We start from the raw sequence: 15,523 nt of genomic DNA, 5'->3' as shown, positions 1-15,523 counted from the left end.
AAACAACCGCAGAAAAAATCATTGGAAATTAATCAACCTTTTGTCGCCCATTCAAGTTTAATTGATTTAAGATTTGCTTGAACATGATTGAAGTTATAGAGGTTTTCATGCAATTTTACAAATTCAATGAATGCAAATCACTGTGTATTGGGGATCTAAAAGATTCACTTTCAAATCCTAGCTCTTGTTTCTGCTAAAACATTTCAAGCACAAAGGTTGGGCATGATATTCATCACAACCAATCACAACTAAAACTGCATCCCACCATGAGTTTCCTTATCCTCCGGTTCCTGGTAATAGAACATCAGTTGATTGATTCCGACCTTGCCTTTTGGATCAAAGAAAAGATCCATGGTTTCAATCTGAAAAAATATGACTACAATATGACTGAGAATCATGCATGTGCAATAAATGCCTCTTGGAGCCAAGTAAAACGCATCTTTTGCTCTGAAACAATACTATTAGAATTTTACTGTAGTTCATCAATTTATCTTTTGAATCAAAGTAAAGTCCTTGATTAAACAACATGGCTAGGATTCATTCAAGGTAAAACTTCCTTTTTGTAATTTAACTTAATTGCATAAAGTTTTTCATAATTGCAATACAACAAAGACATGAAATAAATTGGCTGCATCTGATTAAGATATCAAATGTATTTCAAGATATTTCAATTTTGGGACTTTGAAAATGACCTTATTTGCTTTTTTTAAATGTGTACTTTGGAAATTGTTATTTGAATGCACAAAGTCTTAACTAAAATGACTTTGTGCATTAAAGTTCCAAAGTAAAATAACATGACAAGATCACCTTGATGGGGCTGGGCTCACTTGCCAGAATTTAGTAATGTGCAAGTAATATTGATATGAGCGAAAACTTGTGAGCAGATTTTTACCCCAAACTACCCAGTTTTAAATGTGGTTTATATATCATAGGTACTGATGAAGTTTCATGAACATTAGACAGGGAATGGGATCTCTGTGTACACAATTATGTATAGCAATACATTAATTGTGAGTTTAGTTAATAACTGTTGTAACTGATTAACATTTCTCAGTTGTTGTTTTTTGTTCAGCTCTAAAAGTAAAACTTTATTAAATTTAATATTTAAACTACTTTCATTCTCATTTTTGAAGAATTTGTAAAAAAAAACACACAACACTAATTTCCAAATTTTGGTCAAATCTCCGCGATTTTTCCAATTCTAAAGGGACCCGAACCCATTCCCAAATTGGTGAAAAAGAACAACACTGTTTCTATACAGAATAATAGAGATATACAGAATAATAAAGATAGAACTCATGCCTTGAAATAAAATCAAATGTTCTCCACATACCTGTGAGCCCTCAAGAATGGCATCTTCAACTTCGGAGAGTTCGAGACCGAGACTGTCTGCGACCGTCTGCAGGACGTAGCGATGACGCTCATCGAGGTGGGATCTTTTCGTCTCTCGCTCCTCCTTCAACTTTTGCTGTAAAAAGATTCAGCAGACGGTCATTTTTGGAGTTTACAGTTGTGGTTTTTTCAACCATCTAATAGTATGACAAGTAGATAAAACAAAGTACTGACAGTACTGGTGTGACGATGCTTTTGAAGAGGATGGATATAAAACATCAATTTAAGTCTATGTTTATCACCACAATTGTGTATGTTGATACGAACATTTGGGTACGATAAAATATTACATGTTTTTATTCGCAAAAATTTGGTACGAAAAAAATTTGCGAACGAATCATTTTTGGTATGAAAAAAAGTTTAGGGGTACGGGGAAGTAGTACCCGTGGGTAACTTGACCCATTGAGCGAAACTGGGAGGCGGGTCACATTCTTGTTCATTAAGTATGGCAATACCTTCATGATGATTCTCGAAAGTAGGTATGAGCACATAGCCGGACCATGTGAGCTCAATCGTATGAGCACTTGACTATCCGAGTTCGCCCACGAACATATGGATAAGTTAACTAATAGCGAAATGACCTTATACATGTATATGCTGAAATCTAACAATCGAACGAAATATCAAACATGGTATGTACACTTAGGTGGTTGTGTAATTTCTGTTAGAATATCGTATTCAATATGTAAATTTTAAATGATTGTGCCCGCACTTGAGTTTGTTGCCTTGTTTGAGTCTATACGCGCCTAGGCTGCACCCAGTCTGTGTATTTGTGTTTTTCCAAGGTAATGAGTTACCTCCGCGCTGAGGCTGCATAATGTTGGGACCCGGAGTGTGTCCAGCACTCCTACCTAATAAGATTAGATTGACGACAGTTGGGACGAATTTTGAATGATAGCTGCAATTTCCAGCTATTTGTTTTGTACTAAAATACTTTTTAATTTTTTATATGGTCAAATGCTGCGTGGGGGGGTGAGATTATCCGGAAAAAAAACACCTGTCCAGAATGGTGACATCAAAACAGACAAAATAAAACATTGCGCCGGGAGCGGGAATCGAACCGGTGTCGTAAAGGTGAAAAAGCGAACGTCCTTACCACTGCGCTAGCGGGACGGATAATTACGCAAAGAAATGTTGTTATATCTATATATATCATAGCAGTGCAGCGTTTACAATTTGCAGGTTCGAAATTGTTCGCATTCTTTAGTTTTGTGATCACGTAAAAAGTTAATATTACATGTTTTTATTCGCAATTTATTTACTTAATCGAGAACATATATCAAACAAAATAGAGAAAATATATGGTTGTTTCATTGGTCCATAAAAATAAAATGGATGTAAAATTACTAATTTTAAATTAACGTTCTGATACACTTATTGAATTTGTTTCACCAGGATATGCTGTTCTATTAATACAATGTATTTACCTTTATCAACACAAACGACAACTCTGCTAGGAGAATGTTATCAATGAAAATCAACCAGCAATCTCCTACGCAGTGGCGAATGCCAAGGGAAGTAACTGAAAAATCGAGTTATCTCAATCGGACTGGCTCGGTCTTTTACATAGGTCCCCATTGTGAAGAATTTTTTTACTGGTTATTAAACCTTAGACGACGCTGTTCCAGCATCGTCAAAAATTACAGTTGAGGAAAGTTGTTCCTCCCTTCACATAGTTGGCAGAGTGACTTAAGGTTATCATTTATTATCTTATAAAAAATAATGCAAAAAATTATCAAATTTACATTATATGAAATGGCAATTTTTCATACTGTTTGAACCTTTGTTAATGTTAATTTTTATACAAGGTTTAATTTTTTCACAATTTTAACTATGCACACTTGAACAGTATTTATTAGAGAAAATGTTCTAAATCAACTTTGCAGGATATGTTATAGAAGCTATTCAACAGCTATATAGAAGCAACTCAACAGTTAAGAAAACACACTTTTGTTGACAAACTACCCTATAATGTTTTCTTTTCATTTTTGTCTCTTCATTCATAATATAGTTAAGCATAAAAAGACAAGAGGAACTGGCTTTCAAGTAAGAAAATGCTTTATTAGTTAAAGTTAAACCATTATACTCTATTGGAATATTATTTAAGTTTACTTCTGAAGAGAACAAAATAATTCAGATTGATTTTTGCTGATCTTATAAGAGGTAAAATCTCCTCAGACCAACTATAGCGAACCCATTTATAAAATGTTTGCATAAGATATTATAGTATTAGATTGCCCTTGGATACTGCAAATATACAACCTGAGGGGAATTTTAATTGTTTGATTTAACTTGCTGAAAATCAATTCAAGAGACAGTTCTACTATCCACTATTGTAGTTTCTATACCTATGGCCATTAAATCTTATGACATAAGAATCCTCACAAATCCATGCAGTCACTCCAGTATATGGGAATTAACATTCATAATTAAATGTCCTGCGTAAAGAAATACATAGGGAATAAATAACAAAATGTTATTTGCTTTTAAAAGAACTAAAAAATCATAGAAAATGATATAATGCACTTTATTCTAAAGCAAAACAATAACAGGGTCATTAATTCCAGAATATAACCGGATACTTTTTGTAGGTGCTTGCCATGAGCCAATTAGTATAACATTAAATTGTAATGAGCTATATCTGGTCTTTAAGGACACCTATTGTTTTGCTTCGGGCATTCTGCAATCGATACTTCTACAATCTTGAAGACAATCAATATGGACATAGTGCATGAAATGGTTTATATTGGTCCTGACAGACACAACTTTTATTTTTTTGTAAATTCCTCTGGTATCAATTTTCACTTACCATTGAATTAAATATTTCGCTTATGGAGAACCAAGTAGAAAGTTTTAACAACCAATTGAAAAACAGTTACCTGTGCTTAATGAATTAGAAATGAAATGTTTGAAAGTTGATATTACCTGTTTGTCTGTTGTTTGCAATACAGTCATATTTACAGCGTAACCAATGGTGAAAATGCAAAACATGCATGAAAAAGAACATATGTATATTTTTAATAAAAAATAATTTGCCTTAGTGAAATTGTCCATTAATTTAAGGAGGCATACCTATCTCCTCTGCGACAATTAACTGACTCAATAAATCAATAAATTTAATTATGATTCATGTTAATATATATTATTGAGGCCAACAAAAACGTATATAAAGTTGTTTGTTTAAAATAATACATTCCAATAAAATATGGTAGGCAGGTTAGCCAAATTCTTTTTTTTAATTTTTCTTTCTAGTAATACACAAGTTATTTCCCACTTTAATCATGACCTTCAAGTAAACATGCTTTAAAAACATTTTCATTCACACATAAATATCCTGAATTGTTCCATCAGAGTGGATAAAAACGGGAGACGGAAAACTACAACGGGCGAGGCATGGTCAGGGGTGATAACCCCAAAAAAGGGTTAGGGTAAGGGTTAGGGTTAGGGGTCGGGTTAGGGTTGGGTTTAGGCTTACCCAAACCCTAACCCGACCCCTAACACTAACCCAAACCCTAACCCTAACCCTCTAACCCCCCCTCGCGCAATACCATACCATGCCTCGCCCGTTGTAGTTTTCCGTCTCCCATAAAAACTATGCATATTTTATCATTACAGGAATAGATGCAATAACAAGAAAATCACTATTAAGCACTGGTACCATGAGTGATAAATAATTTACAGCTGTTGATTGAATGTCATTATAGTCCTATCATATCAGTTGAAAGTTAGCTACATGAAGAACAACAAAGATGTTTTAGTACATTGAGACCTTTTACATTGAACATAAATACACTTGGTACCAAAAGACACTACTTAGAATACTACCTCAACTTGTTCTAGTTAACATAAAACCTAACACTGTAACTTACAAACTTCACAAGATTGCAATTGCAATTGCTTTACAATGTTGTCAAATACAAAGCAAATAAAAGTAAAGAATTGTTTTATTTTGTTTAACATGTGTATCTTTTTTTTCTTTTCTTATGAGGGAGCAGTGGTCTAATGGTAGGACGCTGGCTTAGGGATCGAGAGGTCCCGGGTTTGAATCCCGCCCTGACCACTGGAATTTCCTTGAGCAAGAAATTTATCCCAAATCTGCTCCTCTCCACCCAGGTGTATAAATGGGTACCTGTGAGGGATATAAGCCAATGTGCCGTGGCTGCATACTGCGCCAAGATGTTAACGGACGACTTATGACCCAGTGATCAGGGCAAAAATGTAAAACGCCTTTGAACGCACATCTCGAGTATGAAAAGGGCGCTATATAAATGTGGTATAAAAAAATATAAAAAAATAAAAAAAAATTAAAAAAGAGGGGAGGGGATAGGTGTTGATTCCCACACCCATCTACTCTTAGTTTTGGCCTCACAAACTTTTTACATATTTCTGTCAAGTTTGAACGCAATAATATTTGTTTTTACTGCTTTTACAAAAAATTGAACTTAACATTTGGTTTTCTCTCTACTTTTAACTCTTCTTCGTCTGCATGATTTAAACACCAATTATATATATATATATATATATATATATATAATGCACTTTCAATAAATGTTTGAATGTTATGTAATACAGCATTCTTCAGCTCTGAGGTAACAGGACACTCCTGGTGTACATGTAATAACCTGCACAAATCAATATGGAGAGGCTTTCTTTTAAATTCCTTTGATGTTATAATAATACAATTTTCATACAAGTTTAAAAGAAATCATGAATGTACATGCTGAGCTACAATCATGTTTTTTTTTTAAACTCTGAAAACTAAGGAATTCAAAAACTATTATTAACTGTTTAATCTTTAAAAAACAAATGGGTAAACTTAATAAGTGCTTACACATATTATATTTATAATACTTCCCTGAATAATTCTCAGTATATAATTGTAGTAATATGTGGTATTTATTTTGTATATTTTATTGATTTAACAAGTGAAGATATTAAGTTGTAAATATTCATTATGTTCCTTATGATTATTTGAAAGCTCTACTACACATTTCTTACAAAAACTGAATGAATGACCTGAGTCATGCGAAAAAGGGTCTTATGTCAAATGCGGCAAGTGTAGCAGTTGCGCAGTCTGGTGAGGAAATACCCTGTCTGGTAATGAGACCAAAAAACCTTGCATGACTTTAAAGCTGACAGGCTAGCTGCTTACCAGTCTGCGCAAATTCACAGGCTGGGCTAGAGCTACACTCAGGCCACATATGACATAAGACCCATTTTTGCATGACACAGTCAAGTGTCTCTCACCATCTGAGCCTCACGATTAATTTTCGTGGCTGCTACTGCTGCAGCAGCCATTTTGTCAGTTCAAATTTTCTTTTTTTCACCACAAATATATAAATTTCTATGATAATCTATAATCCATTTTGTAGTAAACACAGTTAAAGACGAAAAAACAATTATGTCCGTAAATTACACAAAAACTATTCTATATCCTGAGTGCTCTCCAAACTAATGTCACACACAACTAAAATTAAAAAAAATCCTCAAGCTTCAACAGTTTCTGTCATTAAATATTCCTATTCAAATAATGTTCCGTCATGGTTTGGTCTTCCATACCAGTTTCAAACTAAAACCAGTCTGACACAAAGTTGTGCTTGTTCTTAAAATGTACTCCCTCATTGGCGGGCTATATCCACGTAACCCCATAGAAATACTGCCAGATACAGTGTCACTATGCCATATCTACAAGCGAAAATTTCTTTTGTGGTAAATAAAGGCCCAAACAAGCCCATACATTCAATGCAAACAAAGATCGACTTGAATGATCTTTGCCTATATTTATTCATTGAATTGATCAGTTAAAATAATCTAGCCTTTTGTGATAGTGCTGGTCAAATATCAATAATGGTGCTTAATTTATCAGCAAGTTTGTTTATTTCTAGAAAGTGACCAGTGGTCCCATTGCCAGGGTGTCAAATGACATCAATAACATACATGGATGTCTGGGCTGTTTCAAGATAATTGCATTAATTGGGTGGTGATATCAAATGCTGTAAATAGAGCCTTCAATACCATTGATTTTATAAACAGTATTTATATCTAACAGTAATAAAGTACTTTAATAAAATAGGGAAATTTGTAGGTAAACTATTTATTTGAATTATTCATATTAATATTGTGCACTTAATAGAATTTTCAAACTAATTATTCAATAAAATTTAATAAATTTGAAACAAGTTGAAAATAAACAAACAACATTTAACACATGATATTGTTTTTAATGTATGTTGTGATTCAACTCATTTTATAAACTGAACTATGTTGCACATGCAGTTGATAGATTTTATTACAACTCAATTATTGCCTTGGTAAAGCAATTGTTCACTGGTAAATTCAATAAGACAATTAGATAAAAAAAATTGAATAAATACAGTTGAAGTGCAGAATATTATACTAGAAATGGCACGGCAGAGGCCAACGCGTATCCCCACGCCGCAATTGTTTGACCCAGGGGCGCCCCAGGGTTCGTAATGGGGCCATGCATAGTTGAGATTGACGATACTGTCATAAGAAATGTTCAGTATCAATTTGAAGTAAATCGGTGTAGAAATGAAGAAGTTAATGTAAAATAACATAGAAAATTAGTGAAAATCTCTGACCTGGCCCCACCCCAACCCCCATAACTTTTGACCCAGGGGAAAGATCAAAATTCCAAATAGTGCACTGTCGCACAAATGCTCATAGCTACTATGTGTGTAAGTTTCAAGGTTCTATTGATAATAGTGTAGGAGGAGATAGTGGCCAGGACAGACTGCAGAGTTAACCACGTTATAGATTTTAAAATCTAAACGCGGACCCTAAGTTCAAGGTCGAGGTCACAGGGGTAATTTTTTTATGCGCATGGAAAGGTCTTGTCCAGATACACATGCATACCAAATATGAAAGCAATATCTGAAGGGACACAGATGTTATGAGATTTTTTTGAACCGCGGTCGCAGATTTCGAAACCTGAACGCGGACCCCAAGTTAAAAAATGTCATGCCCATGGAAAGGTGTTGTCCAGATGCACACAGTAGGTATGAGCCTTTTTCGAATCTCGTTCGCAGATTTCGAAACCTGATTGCTGACCTCAAGGTCAAGGTCACAGGGGTCAAAATTTTTATGCACATGGAAAGGTGTTGTCCAGATACACATGCATACCAAATATGAAAGCAATATCGGAAAGGGACACAGTATAGTTATGAGCCTTTTTCAAAACGCGGTCGCAGATTTAGAAACCTGAACACTGACCTCAAACTTAAGGTCAAGGTCACAGGGGTAAAAAATTGTATGCACATGGAAAGGTGTTGTCTGGATACACATGCATACCAAATATGAAATTAATATCTGAAGTGACACAGTAGTTATGATGAGCCTTTTTTGAATCACGGTCGCAGGAAAATCTCTGACCGGGCCCCATCCCAAACTCCATAACTTCAATGATATTTTTTGCTTTTATTTGTTACAGCCTGTGCCATTTGAATTGGGAAAAATAGCGTGATAAACAGTGAAATTGGGAAAAATAGTGGGATTAAAATGAAATTGGGAAAAATTAAGCATTATAAATATGATTAAAAGTAACATAATTAATATTGTTTTTAAATGCATGTTCAGGGGTTTTTCTAGCCATTTTAGGAAAAGGAATCTGGTCTAATTGGGATTTTTTTTAAATCAATAAAAGTGGCAAATTTAGGAATAATTTATCTACAAAAAGGACTAAACTAAAGTAATATGTTTTGTAGGATGTATAAAAAACAAGCGTATTCGTTGAATTTATATCCCCCGTCAATATGCTTCTGGACACAAAAGTGTTATATCTGACAATCAAAAAAGCATTTTTTTCAAGATACAAAGGGCCATAACTCTCTTATTAACAGATGCTGCACAATGCCATTTGGTGTGCATCATCCCCTTATCCATATATATACTCATACCAAGTTTCAATGAAATCCACCAAAGCACTTCCAAGATATGGCTCCGGACGGACGGAAAGATGGACGGACGTACAACGCCAAAACAATATCCCTCCGCCAGTGTCAGGGTATAATAAAGTTAAGATCTAGAGTTAAGAAATCATAATTAAGTCATAAGAGACTTCTTTCTTACAAAAAAACAAAGATAATATGGGGGGGGGGAAATTATGAATTTTTTTTAAACATTTTGGTCAGATTTTTTAGAAAAAAAAATGTGGATTTTTGCAATATAAAGGAAGCAGCCGAATTTCGGCGTTAATTTTTAGCAAAAAAAAATCATTTAACTTTTGATCCAGGGGTCAGATCAAAATTCCAAATAGTGCACTGTCGCACATATGCTCATAGCTACCATGTGTATAAGTTTCAAGGTCAAGGTTCTAGTGCTAATAGTGTAGGAGGAGATAGTGGCCAGGACAAACAGATGGACGAAAAGACAGCGGAGATTACCACATAATCCCCACTTTTTCCCTAAAAAGCGTGGGAATAAAAAGTAATAGTTCCATTAATTTCATACAATCTGATTCTATTTCACAATTACTTCTTTGAAATTTGCCAAATTCTGATTGATCACCACAATAACAGATTACAGTAGAATAACAGTTCAACTTAAACCTAAAACAGTACATTTCAACACATAATAAATCATCTATAATCAATTATGAATTCTACCATGACCTGTAACTACCAACTAAGACAGAAAATAAGTGTGGTCTATTCCGCAACAAACCACTGTATGTGAGCAGCCTAATTTTGTTCAGTAAAATGCACATGCTTTTACTGGGGATTTACAGGGAAAGAGGCACAGGCTGGTCTGTTGCTATGCAGCATATGACATAATACCCATTTTTGCACGACGTGGCTCAATTATCATTTAAACATCACAATTAGAGTCAGTATACACAGTATAAATTCTTTAACTGTCTCCTCGCAAAAAGACACACGCTTAATTTGTTGAAATGAAAACAGAATAACTTACAAACTCACGAACAGCTCTCAGTTTCTGCAAATTTTGCCGTATTCCAAATGTCCGCACCTGATAGGGAGTTGCACTGACATAGGAAGGGAGGAAACTGGACCTAGAATTGTCGGCCATGTTTCAAACAAATTTTTTAATTTCACTGGGCGCTAGGTTACTTACTATTTTAATTCCAGTTTCTTTTTTTGTCATGCATAATTTGAAAAAAAAGACAGTACTTGTTTGGAATATAGAAAAGGAAGAAATACCTATTGTGTGCTAACATGAAAAATCTACACCTTTCAAAATTACAAAAAATTACAAATCATAATTCCAAGCTATCCACATTTTTGTCTTGTTCATCTGGAAATCATTTTTTTTGTGAATATCTTTTATTCTACATTTCAGTACTTAAAATAACACTTGATGTTACTAATATCAAAAGATATTGTGTTCATTTATATCAAATTAAAAAAAAGAGCTTTCATATATATCATTGCTACATTAACTTCCACAATGCAAACTCTCCTGAGACGTCCTGCATTGCAATGCGAAGAACACATACATGTTGCTTCACAAACACTTATTAATTCATGCTTAACACTGTAAACAGAACACAGAATTTAATCAAAATGTCTCTAAGCAACTATTCCAAGGAGAAAATGCGCGATTTGGTCACGCATCTAACAATGACAATCAAGTCTATCAGTCATTATGAATTAAAACAGTATCGAACAAAGTTCTCCTGCAACTCATCACAGACAATAAAAATGGCCATAATTTCTTCAGGGTCTAATTACTTGCAGCAGAATTTAAGACACCAGAAAAGTGGTGGGCTGAAAAACACTTCAGCCAAGGACTTCAGATAATTTATTGTTTATTGCTGAACAAATTTACTTAATTAAGTCTGACACATTTACAACTTTGCAACAAGTGGTACGATGATTTATTCATAAATCATTCATCACTTTTACGATAAGCTTTGAAAGAAAGTGGAAATGTTATAAGATTTTAAACAAAACTTAATAATTTTCAAGCACTTGTTTGTATCATTTATTATTTAAGAAATGTAAAACTCAACTGTTAGTCCTATGACAAAAACCCAGGCAGCCCCAAAAATGTGAATGAACTGAAACTGAAGGTGCTTAACTGTTTCAGTGCTGGAACCAAATTTTGAAGGCCTTTGCAAACAGTTTGGATCCAGATGAGATGCCACAAAACGTGGCGTCTCATCAGGATCCAAACTGTTTGCTATTCTGATAGTATTCTTTGAAAAAAATCGAAGAAAATGCTAATTGTATAAATTCAGAAGACGACATTTTAGCAGACGACAAATTTCTCAGCATGCAAAGGGTTAAGGTCCATGTACAGCTCGGGACTGCCAGAGTGGTGTCTTATTATGACATTGGGCCTGAGGTGGGGTTTTCTTTTTCGTAAAAAAGTTTCAAAGTTTATTGTCTAATCCATACAATTGTTTGCCATACGTCCCGAATTGTCCAGGATTGTCCCGGAAATGATTAACATGTCACGCAGTCCAGGAAATCTGTCAAATGTACCAGATTTTACAAAATCCATATATACATGTACCTTATCTTAGGCTTAACTGCACCTCACATATGTGTTCCCACTAATCCGCAGCGTCTCCATGGCAATGCCTACCCGAAAAGGTGACTACGGTTCATGTCAAAATCGATCATTTACGGGGTCCTGTTATCATATTGATTGTTCGCAGTCAAACCGAAAAGGCAACCTTGTTTAATAAGGTTGTTAATTAGCTTTAATATACTACGTTATAATTTCCTCTGCATAAGGGCAAAGGAGTTGTTCACACATCTGAAAATTAGTGCTGTTGTGAATAAGTCATGCGTGAATAACCGCGTGTCAATATCAATCTATAGTCTCAGTGGCTTTGTTATACCACGCTCACTTATCGGTCCGTATTGTGTACTCCTCCACGATAAAATCGTGGACAGCTACTTCGGAGACTTTTGATAAAAACATCGATGTTGTCCTGGTGGAAATTGTGCATTTCATGCATTATTCTGTTATATCAAAACATTTTTACGCGAGATTAAATTAAACAAGAGCTGTCAGAGGACAGTACGCTCGACTATTTGAGTGCTTGACAGTATAACATAAGCCATCATGGGGATATTGTTCATATTCAATAAGGTCAAGGTAATAAAGTAATATTCGAAGTGGAAGAAGACCATAATTGAAACATATTGATCACTTACGTTTTAAAGAAGTTGTACTTTATAGACAAATCTGATTTCAGGTATATTTTCCACAATCTCTTGAACATTTGTAAAGACATAAAACAAACTTATAAGATTTTATTTCAAGTTTGATACCAATAGCTTGGGAGGGATGGTTGGACTATCCTTCAAAAATAAAATAAATAAATATTTGTGGATATTTTTTACCATGTTCCAAAGAAAAAAATAATCTTTTTTGGTGGGGGGGGGGGGGGGGCGGCGGTTGGGGGGGGGGTGGAGAGTGGGGTATAATGTGGGGGTGTAGTCATTTATTAGATGATCTTTCAAAAATAAAACAAGAGGGCCATGATGGCCCTGTATCGCTCCACTGTTTTTTTATGTGAAAAACGTGCAATGCGCATGGGTTGAAATATATTCAAGCATGTGACTTTCTCTTTCTATCCCTCGTCCTACTGTGTGCTTAACTTTGGAAGGGTGAGCATTTTTTTTTATGGTAAAAGTTACTTTCATGTTAACTAAACAGACTAAAAAGTCCGGGAATTGTTGCACAGGTCCTTTGCTTATAACCTAGGTACATTTATCTCTCCAAAAGATATTGTCGTTCTTTCTATTTCACATATTTTTAGATGCTGAAGATCAAATCTACGCATTTGATTTGAAACAGATTCACAAGACCCATATGAATCAAAATTCCTTAACCCTTTACCAAACGACACATTTTGGACTTTCCCGATTTGAAAGAGGTTGCAGACGACAATTAAATTGTAATGTAAAGTCGTCAGCTACAAACCTGTAAAATCCTGTTAGTGTTTGGTAAAGGGTTAATAATCTCTGGTTCCTTCTTAAGAGCCTTTCACACATTTATAACAAATACAATAGTGGCATCTTTCTTTGTAAAGAATTATCTCAAAATATAACGAGGGCTGCTTGTAAAACATGCATGCCCCCCATATGGGCTGTCAGTTGTAGTGGCAGCCATTGTGTGAATACATTTTTTGGCACTGTGACCTTGACCTTCGACCTAGTGACCTAAAAATCAATAGGGGTCCATTTGTGAGTCATGATCAATGTACCTATGAAGTTTCATGATCCTAGGAGGATTAGCTTTCTTAAGTTATCATCCGGAAACAATTTTTCTAAGTTGAGTCACCGTGACCTTTAACCTAGTGACCTGAAAATCAATAGGGGTCATCTGCGAAGTTTCATGATCATAGGCATTAGCGTTCTTGAGTTATCATCCAGAAACCATTTTACTATTTCGGGTCACCGTGACCTTGACCACCGTGACCTTGACCTTTTACCTAGTGACCTAAAAATCAATAGGGGTCATCTGCGAGTCATGATCAATGTACCTATGAAGTTTCATGATCCTAGTCATAAGCGTTCATGAGTTATCATCCGTAAACCATTTTGCTATTTCGGGTCACCATGATCTTGATCTAGTGACTTGAAAATCAATAGGGGTCATCTGCGAGTCATGATCAATGTACCTATGAAGTTTCATGATCCTAGACATAAGCGTTCTTGAGTTATTATCCTGTAACCATTTTACTATTTCGGGTCACCGTGACCTTGACCTTTGACCTAGTGACCTGAAAATTAATAGGGGGTCATCTGCGAGTCATGAACAAATTTGGTAGAGGACTATTAGATATCACTACATACCAAATTTAGTAGCCCTAGGCTCTATAAATATGAACAAGAAGATTTTTAAAGTTTGCACAAAATAGGCCTTATTTAAGCATATGTTCATTTTTGTGACCCCCGAGGCAGGGTCAAATTTGTCCCCAGGGGAATAATTTGAACAAACTAAGTAGAGACCTATTAGATGTCACTACATACCGAATTTGGTAGAAATAGGCCCAATAGTTATGGACAAGATTTTTAAAGTTTGCAATATAAGCATATGTTCAATTTTGTGACCCCTGGGGAACGGTCAAATTTGATCCCAGGGGCTTAATTTGAACAAACTTGGTAGAGGACTATTAGATGTCATTACATACCAAATTTGGTAGCCCTATGCCATACAGTTATGGACAAGAAGATTTCTAAAGTTTGCACACAACAGGCCTTTCATAAGCAAATTTAATTTTTTGACCCCCGGGGCAGGGTCAAATTTGACCCCAGGGGCATAATTTCAAGAAACTTGGTCAAGAACTATAAAATGTCACTACATACAAAATTTGGTAGCTCTAGGCCCAATGCTTATGGACGAGAAGATTTTCAAAGATTTTACAAAATAGGCCTTATAAAAGCAAATTTTCAATTTTTTGACCCCCCAGGGCAGGGTCAAATTTGACCCCAGGGACATAATATGAAGAAACTTGGTAGAGGACTATAAGATGTCACTACATACCAAATTTGGTAGCCCTAGCCCCAATGGTTATGGACAAGAAGATTTCTAAAGTTTTCACAAAATAGGCCTTATATAGGCAAATTTTCATTTTTTTGACCCCCGGGGCAGGGTCAAATTTGACCCCAGGGGCATAATTTGAAGAAACTTGGTAGAGGACTATAAGATGTCACTACCTACCAAATTTGGTAGCCCTAGGCCCAATGGTTATGGACAAGAAGATTTTTAAAGTTTTCACAAAATAGGCCTTATATAAGCAAATTTTCAATTTTTGACCCCCGGGGCAGGGTCAAATTTGACCCATTTGAACAAATTTGGAAGAGGTTCAACCCAGGAACATTCCTGAGAAATTTCATCAGAATCGGACCAGTAGTTAAGGAGAAGAAGATGTTTAAAGAAAAAGCTAACGCACGCACGCACACATGCACGCACGCAGGCAAGACGGACACAGGACCATGACATAAGCCCCGCTGGCCTCTGGCCAGTGGAGCTAAAAAATATATATTTAAAAAGGTGGGGCGTGGGGTATGGTTTTGGGTGGAGTCTATCCTGGTATGTCAGGTAAGTGTTGTTATGTCAAAGTGTGAATCAAATCTGATCATAAATAAAGAAATTATGGCAATTAAATTAAAATTTATTAATTTGACCT

The 15,523-nt window shown here is 35.3% G+C and overlaps 1 protein-coding gene across 6 annotated transcripts in view; it reads right to left on the bottom strand.

Moving 5' to 3' along the window:
• The window catches only part of LOC127844037 (dynein axonemal heavy chain 5-like), a 159,562-nt gene that overhangs the window by 95,232 nt on the left and 48,807 nt on the right, over positions 1–15,523 (bottom strand). For 5 of the 6 annotated variants that reach the window (XM_052373992.1, XM_052373989.1, XM_052373988.1 and 2 more), the window contains exons 2-3: positions 1,334–1,468; positions 266–362 (exon numbers count right to left, since the gene is read on the bottom strand). In XM_052373992.1, the coding sequence (XP_052229952.1) occupies positions 266–362; positions 1,334–1,468 (232 nt within the window). Of the gene's footprint in view, positions 1–265; positions 363–1,333; positions 1,469–6,639; positions 6,977–15,523 lie in introns of those variants that run through there. The other variant, XM_052373993.1, reaches the window with a different exon arrangement.

This window comes from Dreissena polymorpha, chromosome 9 (genome assembly GCF_020536995.1).
Source record: "Dreissena polymorpha isolate Duluth1 chromosome 9, UMN_Dpol_1.0, whole genome shotgun sequence".
NCBI classification, from domain to species: domain Eukaryota; kingdom Metazoa; phylum Mollusca; class Bivalvia; order Myida; family Dreissenidae; genus Dreissena; species Dreissena polymorpha.
Note: the sequence above shows the minus strand (reverse complement) of the source record. Positions and strands in the feature narration are given on the sequence as shown.